Genomic DNA, 16,957 nt, shown 5'->3' with positions numbered 1-16,957 from the left:
GAAAGAATAATTTAGCTCTATAACCACATCAGGTATAAATGTTATTTGAATCATTCTAATTCTATACAGGCTGGGATGTTGTATTTTCAGACTACTTTAAGAAACTAAGGTTAACTTTAAGGGGCCATTAAAGCCCTTAGAAGAACTGGCCTGGTGCCATGTCTACATGGTTCCCAGCCTTGCAGTAAGTAAAGAATGTCACTTTCTGACAGGTCCAGGAACCTCAGAATATTCTGGGGACTCCAAGCAAAAATGAATTCACCCAAGTACTACAGGTAATATCTGATTACTATGCTGGCCACTGATTTACCACTGGCAAAGTCCATGGCTTGACATCCTACCCTGAAGAGGCTTTTTTGTGTTTTGGAGACCGGGTCTCCCTGTCATCCAGGCTGTAGTGCAATGGCAGTGGCGCAATCACAGCTCACGGTTAACTTCAAACTCCTTAGCTCAAGCAATCCTTCTGCCTCAGCCTCCTGAATAGCTGGGATTATAGGTGTGACTACTATGCCTGGCTAATTTTTCATTTTTATTTGTTTTAGAGATGGGGACTCACTATGCTGCCCAGGCTGGTCTTGAATTCCTAGCCTGTAGAATCTTTTCAAGGTATAATCTGAGGTTTCTTATAATAAATTCCAACAAAGCAGATTTAAAAAAAAAAAAGAGCCTACATGGCCAAGCACTATTCTTGTTGCACTTTATGCAAATGATCAGGCCAAGTATAATAAGGCTAAAACTGGTTTTTATAATTAAATTAGTGTAATTACTGTAAATATCTTTAGTAAGAATGGGGGTAATTATAAAGAGAACTTATGTTTCAGAAGAAAACTATAGCACATCTGTTATTAAATTCTAGACCTGTCTACTGTTTTTGAGTTTTTTTATTACCTGGACTAAATCCTGAATTTTTAGTTTCCTCCAATATCTGGCTATGACTCCCAGACTAATGTTTCTAATTTTTCTCCTACCTTTCTGACTTGAAATCATTAAAAGTTTAAAGTATGCTTTCCCTGAAACCCTGCAAGCTACAGTTACACAACTTGATATAAACTTCGAAGAAATCATACAAATTATTTATGGAAAAAAGTTCACTGAAATTTTGATGCAAACAGCAATCCAGAAAAATCTGTCAGAATTACCAGTTTACTTTTACTCCAACTGTAGATATTTTGAAAACAAATATAAAAATCTTCTCAGCTGACTGCTCCAGAATTAAACTAGCTAACAGACTGCTCCAAACATTAACCTTTGTTTTTCTTTTGCTCCCATAGACATGTCTCTTGCTAAACATATTTGTCTATACCATAGAGTTAATTTTGATTTAAAAAAAAAAAAAAAAAAAACAACCTGCCCACAACATCACCTCCTGAAATAAGATACAACTGACCAACTGAACAGAGTAATTCTCATGACTAAAAGACTGTTTCAATAAGGTATGGGACAATGTACCCAAATTTGTTCCTTTCCACTTGTTTTAATCTATGATTTTCTCCGCTCTGCCAAACTCTTATGTCAAAACCTCTAACCCAAAATCTCTCCAGAGCTACCCACCTAGCTTTTAATATGTGAAACTTTCTGAAAGTAAAGTTTCAAAGGGGGCACAGAACAATCAAAATACGTCTCCCCAAAATATTGAGGATTGTTAAAGACAATGAAAATGCGGGGGAACTCTCTGCCCCGCCTCTATCTGCCTGATGGCAGGATATAACATTCTTTACTGGAGACAGCACTTGCTTATTGGCCCAGAGAAGGCACCAGCAGGTACCAGCGGAATCTGGGAACAGATTTTACTATCTCTCCACACGTTTCCACCTTTTACTAGGCTGGAACTGCTCTTTCCTGTCTTTTCACTATGTAAGATTTAAGGCTTTTTGTTAAAATACTGTTTAAGCAAAGCCCCTAAGCCACTGCCTTGAGAGAGACACTTTTGAACTGAGGCCTGTCCCACATGATGGGTACATCACACATTAATAAGCTTCTGCTTGTTTTTCTTTTGTTAATCTGAGTTTCGCTTTCAGTAGAGTGTCTAAACTAAGAACCTGAAAAGGAAAAGAAAGTTTTTTTCCCTAAAATGAGTTTACAGCTATTACTACGTATAAGTAAACTGCTCTCAAGAAAACAGTGTGGATGAGGAGGGAGGAATAGGCATGCGAAGGGAAGAATGGCAACGTGTAGTGCACCTGATGAACACATAGGCCAGCACTGCTCAGGAATAAAAGAGAGAAGAGACATGGGAAGATGGAAGAAAATGCTGCTGGCCAGGTGGGCCTGAATCCTTTTGTACCAAGAAGGGCCTTGTATACCAGGAAAACTGGATTTCACCTTAGGTAATGGGAACTGAAAGAGCTTTAAGAAAGTGGCAGAGAACATTATCATTATCTGCCTGTTCAAAAACGGAAAAGGAAGCCAGGCTGGTTATGAAGCTGCCACTGCAAAGATGATGACGGTGAGAGAAATCTAGCATGGCTGACTCCGTCTTGTGACAAGCCTCATAGGCTGGCTGTCCTCGCTCATTCCTGGGCACAGGCCAAGCTAACCATGAGTGGAATTTAATTTACAGTTTAACTTTGAAGCAAGGATGATAACAGTCCCCCCAAAACTAACCCCCTCCTTGCTCAGGGACCAAAACCACCTTTGTAAGACTAATGAAAGACTACAAGATTGGGATTATGGGAAGAGCCTGAATTCTGCTAAAATATAGGTGTAGCTAAATGATAGCCAGCCATTGTAACCTAGCTTGCCTTTCTATAATCCCTTGCTGCTCAAGGAGTCATATGGCTAGACATCATAAGATTTGTGACTTCCCCAACTGCTCCTATAGATAACACCACTATTGTAGAACCTAAGATTGGTCTTTGGAGATGTTTTCAGGCTTTTGCATTCTGACCATCTTCTGACTCTAACCAGACCTGGGACTCATGACTAAAGTGGTCCTGTGGCCCCCACTGAGGCACATTCAACACACAAGGACCATTTTCCACACTACTATGATTTCATCTCCAACCAGTCAGCAGTGCCCATTCCCTAGCTCCTTGCCCACCAAATTATCCATAAAAGCCCTAGCTTCTGAGTTCTCCAGGAAACTGACTTAAGTTATTACACCAGTCCTCCCATGTGGCTAGCTCTGTGTTAATTAGTCTCTTTCTCTACTGTAATATTGTGGTCTCAGTGAATTGTTTTTTCTGTGTAGCAGGAAGAACCTGTTGGGAGATTACAGTTGGGAAACCAGCAAAAGAAACCAGAGGAGGGATGTTGAGTGCCTAAACCAGGGCAGTAGGGGTAAAGACAAGAAGAAAAATCACACATAAGAGATAGAGAAGAGGTAGAGTTTATAGATTTTGGTAACTGTTTCTGTGTGGTGTGGTGACAAGGTGGTGTGGGAATGGATAAAAGAAAGTGAAAACTTGATCATCACGCTCAAGATTTTATTTAAGATACTTATACATAATTACCTGCTTTTGCCTATCTTCCTCCATTAGAATGTAAATTCTCTGAAGGCAGGGCCCTGTCTTATTCATCATTTTATCTCCCATGCCTGTCAAGTGCTTGGTATGCTGTAGTTACTCAGTAAATTGCTACATAAAATAAATGAGTTTATGATATTAATTATTAAGAGAGAAGAGGTTTAGGTTGGAAAAAGTGAGTATAAATAACAATTTCATTATAGGTAAGTACTGATTAAAGGAATAAAGAAATATATATGTAATAAACATATTATATATAGAGAGAGAGAGAAAGAGAGAGAGAGGAGCTGACTGGTGATTAGGAGGTGATGATGTGTTACAATTTAAAAGGTTGAATTTGAGTTGCTAGCAAAATACTAACCAAAGATATACGATCTAGGGGTAAGCCAGGCCAAATTAACAATCACCTTGGCCACTGTAGGCACTCATTGAAGTAGGTATTTTTTTTAATATGTCAAAGTTCATGAACATATATAATCTTCTAATTTTGTATTTTAACTTTGAAATATACTATTTCAATACTGAGTGTCAATATCTTAAAATGTCCCTTCAAAAATATCCATAGAAACACTGACAGATTCAACTAAAATCCAATGCATAACCATTTCCATAATCTATATTTTGCTCCTTGACAAAGTTACTCATTTTCTTAACAATGTTCAATTTTTACTTTACTTTGATTAAAGACTTTCAGATACAATGTGACGTATGTGTTTTTTTCCTACAGGAAAATCATACTATATGTTTCAGAGGCCTTCAGAATATTGTTAACAAAGGCTAAATCAGCATTACCAGGAAAATCATACTGAGGAAGATATTCAGAATATAAATATACTTGCACATTCTCTTTACTCCTTATGCAGCTCATGGCCTCACAAAAAACACGTGTCCTTTTGTATTATCCTTTAAGCATCCCCACTGCATAAGGAACCTGCCGCTGGGTGTAAGCACATCAGGAGAACTCCTGTGAGAATTCATGGCCAGCAGCAATGCACCCCGGGGGGGTGGGGGTAGAGTGCGGCTTTAAGTAGCAGCTGTCCCAAAGGAAATAATTGGAAGAGGATGCAAAATCCTCTCTCCCAAGCTGTTGGCCTTAATTCAGGCAAGTAATTTGCTTCTGGAGGATTAATCCCCCCTTCCCCTAAAACTATCTAATCTTTCTATGTACAGATGCCACCAATATCTTCGCAGGTCAATTAATTTGACTGAGGAAACTATTTACATAACAAAGATGACATAAAGACACTGGGTAAAGACATAGAGAAATATACACACGAATTCAACTGGATGACCTATCCTTTTAAAAATGCTGTTGACAAAATAAAAACTACCCCCTCAAAAACAACTTGATACTTGTAAATGTTTGTGTGTGTGTGCAACCTCTGCCTCCCAGGTTCAAGCGATTCTCCTGCCTCAGCCTCCTGAGTAGTTGAGATTACAGGTGTGCGCCATCACACTCGGCTAATTTTTGTATTTTTAGTAGAGACGGGGTTTCACCATGTTGGCCAGGTTGGTCTCGAACTCCTGACCTCAAGTGGTCTGCCCGCCTTGGCCTCCCAAAGTGCTGGGATTACAGGCATGAGCCACCGCGCCTGGCCATACGTGTAAATGTTAAATTAAATATGCATAAACTATACATACAAGAATGAGAATCCTATTAACTCAGGTGTTGGGGGCAAGAGCAAAAAAAGCAACACTCTGAGATGATACATACACACCAGCAGTCCTCATCTCAAAATAACTGTTTTCTTTCATAACGCTGCTTTAGGAGTTTCATGGGGGAAAAAACCTGGAGGTTAAAAATATCTATTGCTTAAAAAGAACAAAAAGAGAAGAAACAAAGGCAAAAATATTTCACAGTTGGCTGTCAAGTAAACTGCTAGCGGGCCAGTCTACCTATTCTTGATGTTGTTTTGACCCTATATCCGTATTCTGTACTCCCTCAGTTTTCCCAGTACCTGAAAAGACTCTAATCCTTTACTTTAGGTTAGTTAACAAGCATAGTCACTAAAAAACAGCTAAAATGTAATGAGAAGTTAGTCAATCAGAGACTAATATAAACCAATCCATGTGCTCTGCTTTCTTCTTACCCTTGAGGTCAACTGTATTAGGAAAAGGTGTTGAGTTTTTTCCCCATCTTTTATATGCTTCATTGTTTTCATATGTTATTTATATATTCCTCATTGTAAAAGGGGCCATACAATACAGAAATTGACAAAGCAACTAGAAAACAGTTTTGACGGGGAAATGGAGGAAGATAATTTGGATCTTTTGCATCTATAAAGAACACTCTATATCTGAGTGTGCCTATAATGCAAACAGCTTGAAGAAGTGTGTGTACCCTGCATCCCTGGAAAGAAGGGAACGGAATGGGGTGGAGGTAGGGTTCAAAGGATACCAAAAACAGACCTTACACAAATCAAAACTTTGTCTAACAACCACTCTCAAAGCAAGAAAGGAAGAACTTCCTTTTTTCTTTACTCTCTCGGCACTCAACCTTCTTAACCTACCTTCTCTCCCTCAATCCAGAACTCAATATGTTACTAGTATTATATATTTATTTACACTGTGGGTTAAAGAGGCTTTTATGGATTAGCTTGAGATACTATCATTTAAAATGTTCTTTATATAAAAATGATTGAAATGCCAAACATTAAATTCAAAAATAAGTTTAGAGCATAATCTAAATCAATGCCTGCCTCCTATGGAAGACATAAAGTAAGAGGATAAAATATGATGAATCCAAGAATCGGGACTCTCAAAGCAGAACACTCGGTCTTTGATATTTTGGAGGCAGATCAATACAAAAGTGAGCTCTTTTTAAAGGCAGAGCTAAGGTAAGCTGGTTACTTCAAGGCTCTTTATTTCTGGTAGACAAAAGTAAAGCTAGAAATTTGGCTATCAGAGTGAGGTCATTCCTGGTCATGTCACTTTTTGGGGAAGGGGAAAGGAAGGCCTGTGAGCGTGCTGCCTCTTTTCAAGGTCGGTAAGAAAGGACCTTGCGCCTGAATTGATATGACAGGAAAGGAATCATGTGTGAGAGGTAATTATCCTGGTTAGGGTTAGCTTAGGGAAATAAAATATGCCTGTTTCTCAAGTAAAATGATTTGTGGTTTACTGGTGAACAAAACAACTTTCACAGCACTCGTAAAGGGTCTTACCTAACTAACATCTTTCAAATCTAGATAAAGGTAACAATGGAGCAAGACTGTCCATTAAAGACCTTTGATACTTGTGATATGCCTTTTTTTTTGTAATATTTATTTTAAATAGTGACTGCAATACCAAATCAGGTATATTATTTGTATTTGCTTTTTATTAAAAAATGATTGAAATGCCAAACATCAAATTCAAAAAGTTTAGAGCATAATCTACATAAATGCCTACCTCCTATATAAGACATAAAGTAAGAGGATAAAATATGATGAATCCAAGAACTGAGATTCTCAAAGCAGAACACTAGGTCTTTGACACAGATATTCACATTACCTAATACTGTTTTTTTTTTTTAATAAAAAAATATATATTTGGTCACCATCACTTTCCACACTTCATTTGAGAAAATGCCAAGTTGAAAGCTGACCTTCCCCTGTCGTTCCTGCTTGAGTCTCTCCAGGTAGGATGGCAGAGGAAAAGGACTTGATTAAAATAAATTATCCTAAGGGCAGAGCAGTGAATGGATCTAACACTGGGAAAAGTATGGGAGAGGAAAAGAGGGAACTGTGCCACAGAAAAAGAGGTGGGCAGGCTCTGGAGAAAGGGCTGAGAAGTGGGGCTAGCATTTCCTTCCTCCTCCCCTGAGCTCCGTCCTCTGCCCTACTTTCATGTCTGCCCCTCCCAGCTCTCCCCACCTCTACCCACCTTCCTTCCTTCCCTCCCACTCCCAACTCCAATTCTAAAATCTTTCCATCAGTCAGTTCTGGGAGTAGAAAAGGGCCCGAACTGACTCTGAGGGAAATACACATGATTAATAGGAATTAAAAAAAAAAAAAAAAAAGATGTCTACCCTCAGTAATAATCTGAGGACAGAGAATTAAAACACAGATACTTTGAAAAGGTCTTGAACACAAGTGGAGGGGGCTTTGTAATCAGTCTGCTTTTAGTAAACATCTACACATACATATTCGTTTAACTAAATTTAAATGTACCACAGCCTATTCAAGATTTAAATGGTTGAGCTTTCAAAAAAATTTTACAACCAACAAAATTACTGGTATTTTGGTATTTTAAAATCTCACAGAACACGGAAATAACCAAAGCTGATATTACAATTGCTAATGTAAGTAAATAGTTGTTTTCAATGGCCAGCATATATTATAATGAAACCTAAAGTTTGTATGTCTGATATGAAAGCTATGTCATCTGGAAAATTACACGTAAACCATGCTTAACTCTAGGTGTGCATCAAAATATTCCAACTCCCAGTGATTCTGTGGGTTGGGACAAGCCATCTGAATTTTTAAAAGCTTGTAGGTGATTCTGATGCACACTACTAGTCAAGAGTAACTATCTTAGAGGATATTAAATATTACTGCCCTCAACTCCCAATGTACTCTATGTAGTTACAGCAAAACTTTAAAACCTCATATGCAGAACTGCTTTGCCTACAAATCCATTATTAATTTCATCATCTCCTTGAGTTTGCTTTTATTTGATATAAACATCAGAGTAGCAGTTGAAAAAACACATTTAAACTTTCCTTCCCACACCATCAGGAAGTTGTTTAAAACTAAACATACTAAGTCAGAGTATAAAAGGTAATACATTTAGAGGTAGGCTGGGAACCAAGTGTTAACTTTGGAAAGCAGAGCCACCAACAATCTCCCACATGAAGTCAGGAGTAGGCAAGAGTGAAACAAGGGCAGGAGGGGGAAGCTAACTCTTCTGAAACATGTCCTTGTGGCATGGCTTCATTATTTTATTTACACCCATGAGAACTCACCATATATGCTCATGTTCAAATGGAAAGAAAAGTATTATCTAGATATAATCTATCATTCAGATCTTCTATTTTCACATTATCTGTGTAACAGTTGCTCCTACTAATATAAAAAATTAAGAGCTAATTGTATTATTTAGATACCATGGGCTGGTAACTTTATTTATTTCCTTTTATTTTTCATATATATAGATATATATATAATGAAAGACTAAAGTTTAGCAACATACCTTGGGTCAAGAAGACTCCTCAAAAATTTGAAAAGCAAAACCTGGTTCTGAATAGAAAAACAATAAAAATTACAATTAAATATTAAAACAAATTTTTCAAATATTCCATGGTAAAGAACTACTTTAACCTATCCCTTTATGCACAGATATCTGAGTATTTCCACAAAGCCCTCTGTACAGATCTAACAAATTCTAAAGAATCATTTGGAGGTTCTTTATGTCTTCTCAATAATTCTAATCACTGTCGCACATTCACTTCTCAGTGTAAACGGAACACAAACACCCTATTATTGCCCAAAAAAGTCCTCTACTGAGACAAATCCCTGAGCTGTTTCCAGCACAAGGACCCTCAGAGTGGCAGGTGCTTGGAACTGCTCTGTGGATGCTGAGCTCTGGCTGCACTGATCGGTTTCACCCTGCCTTAACCTGGTCCTCCTGTGGCAATGGGTTGCTGTGAGATAGTTCATCCAGGGAGGGTGGGAGTTTGAGGTCCAAGTTAACAACCACCACCAAAAAAGCTCATGAATATAAACAACTACAGAAGAGATGCCAATCAAACTGCAACATGTTAGCAATCAATACACCATCAAATCTGGGTTCTGTTTTTGCCATTTACTCACTTACATGACTTTCTGTAAGTTACTTATCCTCTGAGCAATTCAATTTCCTTATGTGGAAAAAAAAGAGGACAGCAATATCTTCTCTGCCTTCCACATTGAGTAGTAGTGAGGGTTAAATGAGATAAACCTTCAAATACTACAAAAATATGAATATTTCTAAATTCTTGGGAAGCCTATGCAAAAATTGTTATTGTTTAGTTTTTCTTTGTTTTTTATTTTTTGACACCCTCACACTTTATCTGTAAAAAATGGGGGACTCTTAAAGATGAAAAAGATTAATATAAAATATGATTTAAAAATATATTTATTTTTATCAGTCTGATTTTCTATTTTTTCACTATCACTTTGTGTTATTTTACATGACTTTCTTTTTGGTTATATAACATAACATTCTGGCAATTTTTAATTTAAAAATTCTGAAAACAATTGGTTAGAGGCATATTTCTTGCCATCAAAAGTATACGTACTTTGTAAGATCTATGTGGGATTCTTGCACAATTTATAAAGCTATGCAATAAAGTAAATACTTCATTTCTTTAAAATAAGTGTCTAAGACTCCACAAACAGACCTTTTTTTTTTTTTTTTGAGACAGGGTCTCATTCTGTCACCCAGGCTGGAGTGCAGTGGCATGATCACAGCTCACTGCGGCCTCAACCTCCTGGGTTCAGGTGATCATCCCACCTCAGCCTCCCATACAGCTGGGACGAAAGGCACCCAACACCACATCCAGCTAATTTTCTGGATTTTTTTTGTAGAGATGGGGTTTCACCATGTTGCCCAGGCTGGTCTTGAGCTCCTGAGCTCAAGCGATCTGCCCGCCTGGGCCTTGCAAAATGCTAGAATTACAGGTGTGAGCCACTGTACCCGGCCCATACTTTACTTTTATATATTTGTCTGATGAATGACATTATATTCACCTACTGGGCCTGTCTCTTAATATCATTAGAGACTACAAAAAAAAAAAAAAAAAAGAAAAAAAGAAAATCCTACAAGTGATCATTTTAAATCTTAAAGGACAATGACAACACAGCCACCACCACAGGCAAAATTTACCAGAAGTGCTGACTTTTAAAGGGGAGAGAAGCTCTGGAGGTTGAGAGTAGTTTTGGTAGAAACCTCCTCCCACCCTCCCTCAATAGACCGGATTTCATGTCCTTCCATGTACTACTTTAGTATCCTGGGCTCCATTAGCATTCCAATCAAGCTAGTCTGTAATTGTCTTTTGGCTTATTTGTCTTATTCCTAGAGAGCAGGATCACACATGTTTTTGTATCCTCAGCACTTAATGTTTTTGGCCCAGAGCAGGTACAGGAGTATTTACTGAATTAATGGGTGAGTCTTTTTCTTGAGTTAATGGACCTCATCATTATCATGCTGGACAACCAAGCCTGATATCTGGGAGTTGTTTTTAACTCCTCCCATAACATTCAACTGATTTCCAGATCCTATACATTTTACTTCACAAAAATGTCCTAAATCTGTCCTCTCCAACTGCCACTGACTTAGTGCTAGTCCTCTCCATCTTTTGCCTAGACCTTCTCTCTCCTCCATTTGCTCTCCTTTCCAGTCCATTCTCCCCACTGCCATCCAAAGTTCACCTTCTGTAAAATGGATCTAATGATACTGCTCTTTAGCTTTAAAAAACTTCTCAGTACACAGAAGACAGTTTACATTTCATAGCATCACATATGAAACCGTTCCGTATTTGTCTCCAAGCTGTATTTTGCAACCCCTCTAGTTTAGCTCCTCCCCTCCAGCCTATCACTAGTAGCTTAACCTAATGCCACTTCCACTATCACCCCCCGCCGATGTCATGCTTCACACAGACCTGACTGTTCTCTGAACATGCATGCTGCTTTATGCCTTCAAGGCTTTTATACCCAGAACCTTTTTATTAAGAAAGCCCTGCCCAAGTCTCTGCTTGGAAATCTGACATTAGGCATTCAAGACCAGATTAGGGATCTCTGGGCATTCTTGTCTTTCTCGCAATCCATCACCCTCTTCTCCTCTTGTTCCTACAGTACTTTCCACATATCTCTAGTGTAGCTCTTTCAACACTGGACTATAATTATGCAAGTGCTTCTCTGTTCTAGAGGAAAAATTTAAGAAAAGGTTGTATTCTTATTTCTGTCCCTAGGGCCTAGCACGCTGGTAGAGAGTGGGGCTGCGCTGTGTTCGAATGAATGAATTCCATATTTCTGTCTCTCATGCCAGCTACCTCCTACTCACTGCTCTGATTTCCTTCTTGCACAGCTATTCCCAACCACTATTAATGTCACTTGAGGACTCTGGGTGGTGCTTCATGTCCCTGTCATTGTCCTATTCCCTGCCTCTATCACTTGTGGCTACAATGACAGGGAGCAAACTCAACATCAGCACTGCCATGGTAAGTGGTAAGTGGAATACCTTAAACAGTCCATTCAATAGTACTTCTAACTGAGCTTCTCAATATTTACCATGCATATAGCTGTATTCCAGTTAAGATTTTCCAAGAAAAATTCTAAACAGTGCACTTTCAGGATGACAAAGTTTTGAATAAATATGAATCTCAAAGAAAACAGGGTTGTGGGCCAGGCGCGGTAGCTCACGCCTGTAATCCCAACACTTTAGGAGGCCGAGGCAGGCGGATCACGAGGTCAGGAGATCAAGACCATCCTGGCTAACATGGTGAAACCCTGTGTCTACTAAAAACACAAAAAAATTAGCCAGGCGTGGTGGCAGGCACCTGTAGTCCCAGCTACTCAGGAGGCTGAGGCAGGAGAATGGCTTGAACCCGGGAGGCGGAGCTTGCAGTGAGTGGAGATCACACCACTGCACTCCAGCCTGGGTGACAGAGCGAGACTCCATCTCAAAAAAAAAAAAAAAAAAAGAAAACAGGGTTGTGGATCCTACAGCAAAAGAAAATGGGAGAAGGGAGGATCTGTGAATTAGGATTTCTAGAATAAGTACATTATAGTTCCAGAAATGCTTCTTTGAAGCTCATATTTGTATGCACAAAGATGAACTCCCTCATTTCCAAACTAAGAGATCATCATATAACTGCTCCCAACCACACACACACACACACACACACACACACACACAGTATTAGGTTGGTGCCATTAAAAAAAAAAAAGGCAAAAACCGCAATCACTTTTGCACCAACCTAATAGAAACTGCTAATAAATGTCAACTGAAGAAATCACTACAATCAAAACTTCTTAGGTGAAGATTTAATAATTGTCTCTCCACTAGATATTTTTCCCCAATATATATTTGCAATATGTACCTGAAGTTTTTTAATAACTGTTTCAATATGTCCAGAAAAGTGGGTGGCAACCAGCTCCGCAGCTTTACAAGGCTTCAGGGACACAAGTTCCTGGAGTTAAAGGAAAAGACAAAGCCATCTTTAATGGCTCATTTAAACAGCATATCCACAGATGTGAGGCATGATTACCTACCTCAATACAGTCGCAAGCTTCCATACTGCATTTCAGCAGACCTTGATATAGGGCCTCAATTTAAAGCGCACTTTGCAAATGAGCAAAATTAGAAATGTGCCATGTAAAAAAAAAAATCAAAATTTAATTTAAAGAAAGGTAATTCAGAATTCTTAGAAAATGAAAGCACTATAGAATTCTGGATTTCAGCCATGATACCTGCAGGAGAAACAGAAGGAACAAAAGCTTCCCAAATTTCCTGTCAATGCATTTCACCCTGGAGCTTAAAGTAATAACTTGAAGAAATGAGAAAGAATAGTTGTAATTTATCTGGCTGAGAATTTTAAAACTTTACTTCTGGTGCCTAGTGGATTTAGAAACTGCAAGCATTTTAAGAAATAAACTTCAGGTCTTAAATTTTATATGAGAGTAAAATGTTGACCACTTTTAATTAAACATTGTTAATAAACTCTATTTGTCAAATATAAGACTTTTAATTTGACCTCCCCTTGGACTTTCCTGGACACTACTGGCTATCCTTTTTAAAACTGTCTTCTTACTTGGTTTCTGTCACCTAATATTCTACCTTTCCAATTGTACCTTCTCTGTGGGGACACTATGATCAAACACAACCACGATACACGGCTAAAACACAAAGACCAAATGTAGACCAAAATAGTGTATTATTAAATAAAACTCAGACAAGCCACTATGACTGCAACATTCACAATGTATCTCTTAATTATTGTATTAGGTAGTACTTGTAGATTCGTAATAATTAGCTGCCACAAATAACTATAGTTTACATAACTTTAATGCAATACTCCTGATGAGAGAGAAGGTATAACTAAATATTACAAAGGAGACACTATTACTGATCTGTAGCCATTCAAAAATAAGCTACGATGAGTGAATTTACACCAAGAATTTGGAAATTCAGACAAAATAAATTCCTAAAAAGTATAATTTAATAAACTGACTTGAGAAGAAATAGCCTGAATTGTTTTTTTTTTTTTTTTGGTAGAGAGGGGGTCTTGCTATGTTGCCCAGGCTGGTCTGGAAGTCCTGGGATCAAGAGATCATCCTGCCTTGGCCTCCCAAAGTGCTGGAATTATAGGCATGAGCCACCATGTCTGGCCTTGATTTGATTTTTAACCATTAAAATAACTGAATGAGTAGTTTAAAAACTTTCCATATGAAAAACTGTAGGCTCAAATAGCCTCACTGGTAAGTTCTAGCAACCATTTAAGGAAGAAATAATTCCAACCTTAACTAAACCTCTTACAACAGAGAATAGAAAAAAGAAAAATTCTTCAGCTCATTGTATGAGGCTAGTAACATTTTGACACCTAAACCCAATAGGACAAAATTACAGATCAATCTGAACCACAAATATTGATATAAACATCCTAAATAAAAATGAAATTCAGCAATGTATAAAAAGAATAATATATCAGGATCAAGTTGCACTTATCCGCATAAATCAAGATTGGTTTAATACCAATAAAATTTAACACAAAAACAGAATAACGAAGAAAAAACATGATAAAATTTAAAATCCATTCATGAGGAAACTCTTGGTATACTAGAAATAGGAGAAAACTTCCATAAAAATCCTTATAGTAAACATACTTATGTTGGAAATGAAATTTTTAAAAATGCCATTAACAACAGCCTTAAAAATACGAAGTTGTGACAGTAAGTATAACAAAGGATGGGCTGGGCGTGGTGGCTCATGCTTGTAATCCTAGCACTTTGGGAGGCCAAGGCAGATGAATCATTTGAGGTCAGGAGTTTGAGACTAGCCTGGCCAACATGGTGAAACCCTGTCTCTACTAAAAATATAAAACTAAGCTGTGCGTGGTGGCCACATCTGTAATCCCAGCTACTTAGGGAGGATGAAGAAGAAGAATCATTTGAACCCAGGAGGCGGAGGTTGCAGTGAACCTAGATGGTGCCACTATACTCCAGCCTGGGTGACACAGTGAGTGAGACTCTGTCTCAAAAAAACAAAACAAAACAAAACAAAACAAAAACAAAGGATGGAAAGTCTCCACAGAGAGCATTATAAAACTTTATAGGAAGATATTAAATAAAGGATTATACCATACAGTCATAGATACAAAGACTCAATATTGTAAAGATTGCAAATTATCTTCAAAATTATTGATAGATTCAGTGCAATGCCTGTCATAATCACGAAGTTAAAAAAAATTTTGGTGGAACTTGATAAGCTGATTCTAAAATGTATTTGGAAGTATCAAAAGTCAATAATAGCCAAGATTCTGTTAAAGATATCAAGACTCATTATACAGCAACAATATTAAAAATAGTGTGATACTGATGCAGAGATGGACAAACAGACCAATGGAACGGAAGGCCCAGAGAAACAGACTACGCATACAGATCCTTGTACTCATCACAAAGGTAGCATTGCTGAGCAACAGGAAAAGGCAACCTTTAAAAATAACTGCTGCTGGGAAAATTGGGCATCTATATTCTAAAAAATTAACTCGACTTCCTCTCATACTATGTACAAAAATTACTTTCAGGTGGAACTCAGAGCCAAAGATTAAAAAGAAATAAGAAAGAAAGCAGGACATAAAGGGGGGCGGGAATCATTATTTTGACCACTTAAAACACACACACACACACAAAGATCGAAAGGAAAAGCCACAGAATGGGAGAAGGTATTTGCAATATATATTGCTAATAAAAGACTAACATCCACAACACATAAAGAAATCTTCCAAAACAGTAAGCAGGAGACATTCAAACAGAGAAGTGGGCAAAAAACTTCAGCAGGCACTTCACAAAAGAGAAAATTTAAATGCCCAATAAACATATGAAAAGGCTGTCAGTCTTATTAGTAATTAAGGAAAGGTAAATGTAAAACATAATTAGGTATCATTACACATCCACTAGATCGGGAAAGATTTAAAGTCTGCCAAGGATAGAGAGTCCATAGGAACTCTCATACAGTGCTGGCATCCAGTGAAATTTAAAATATTAATCTCAACTAACTAGGAATTATATACTCTAGAGCAGAGATTATGAGTTAGCATACATCAGAATAATGTAGGGGATTGCTGGACCTCACCCCCAGAGTTTCTGATTTAGGAGGTCTGAAGTGGAGGTCCAAACTTTGCATTTCTATCAAATTCTCAGCTGATGCTGTGATGTTGGTTTGGGGACGAAACTAAGAATCACTGCCTTAGAGAAATGTATGTGGCTATGCTCAAGATGCACATATAAGAATGATTGTGAACAGACTATTCTTAATAGTTAAAACTAGAAACAACTGAAATGCCTAGCAGCAGTAGAATGGATAAACTGTGATATACTTATAAAATGGAATACTATACAATAAAAATCAACTGCAGCTATGTAAAACAAAAGGTACAATCTTCTCAAACAAAATACTGGGCAAAAATAAGAAAATAAAGTATGATTTCATTTTCACAAAGTTCAAGAATAGGCAAAACAAAAACATATATTTAGGGATGCATGCATATGCAGTAACAGTATACAAAAAGGTAAGAAACTTGTCATAAAACCCAGGAGAATGGCTATATGTATGGGGGAAGCAGGGAAGAAAAAAACTGTGATCAGAAAAGAATATATGGGAAAAGTCTGAGGTATGGAAATATAATATTTCTTGTTGAGGAGCTAGGATGTTTGCTTTTTAATTTTTAATTAAGCTGTACATTTGTTTTATGTACTTTTTTGAATGCTTTATAAATTTCAAAATATAAAATGTCAACACAATCTCAGGAAACCTTCCATATTCAAAAAACCATCTGAACCAGGGACTGGTCATCTAAGAAAGACTTTTAGGGATCTGTAGATCCCTGAAACTTTAAACAGAATCATGTATCTATGTACATGTGCAATATTATGAGGCATAAATCTTTCATTAGAGTCTCAAAAAAAGTGTTAAGAACCACTAAGCTATAAACTAAGTGTATCTTGTCAGAAAACTTCATTATGATGACTTTTGTCCTATGTATTTAATGTTGATTATATTTACATTACTGAAGACACAGAAGTCCTTCAACAAAAGTTTATACACCTGTCATTGTGGCCTTAAGAGATATTAAAAAGTTCAAGGTGAAAAAATATGCAGATGTGGGAAAAACTAGTCAGCAAAAATAATTATTGTGTAGCAAAAATACTTCTTGCTTCCCAGCTTGAGTTTTTTGCTGAGTAATCTGTTTGCTCATTGATTAATTTATCACATTTCACATAATGCAGAGATGTGGCTTCATTTTTGATGTCTGGAAT

The 16,957-nt window shown here is 37.5% G+C and overlaps 1 protein-coding gene across 2 annotated transcripts in view; it reads right to left on the bottom strand.

Annotated features, from left to right (window-relative positions):
- Positions 1 to 16,957, bottom strand: part of VPS8 (VPS8 subunit of CORVET complex) — a 236,506-nt gene that overhangs the window by 100,685 nt on the left and 118,864 nt on the right. For both annotated transcript variants that reach the window (XM_054481040.1, XM_063662489.1), the window contains 2 exons: positions 12,523 to 12,612; positions 8,634 to 8,680 (listed from right to left, as the gene is read on the bottom strand). In XM_054481040.1, the coding sequence (XP_054337015.1) occupies positions 8,634 to 8,680; positions 12,523 to 12,612 (137 nt within the window). The remainder of the gene's footprint in view (positions 1 to 8,633; positions 8,681 to 12,522; positions 12,613 to 16,957) is intronic.

The sequence above is a fragment of the Pongo pygmaeus genome, chromosome 2, assembly GCF_028885625.2.
Source record: "Pongo pygmaeus isolate AG05252 chromosome 2, NHGRI_mPonPyg2-v2.0_pri, whole genome shotgun sequence".
In the NCBI taxonomy this organism is placed as follows: Eukaryota; Metazoa; Chordata; class Mammalia; order Primates; family Hominidae; genus Pongo; species Pongo pygmaeus.
Note: the sequence above shows the minus strand (reverse complement) of the source record. Positions and strands in the feature narration are given on the sequence as shown.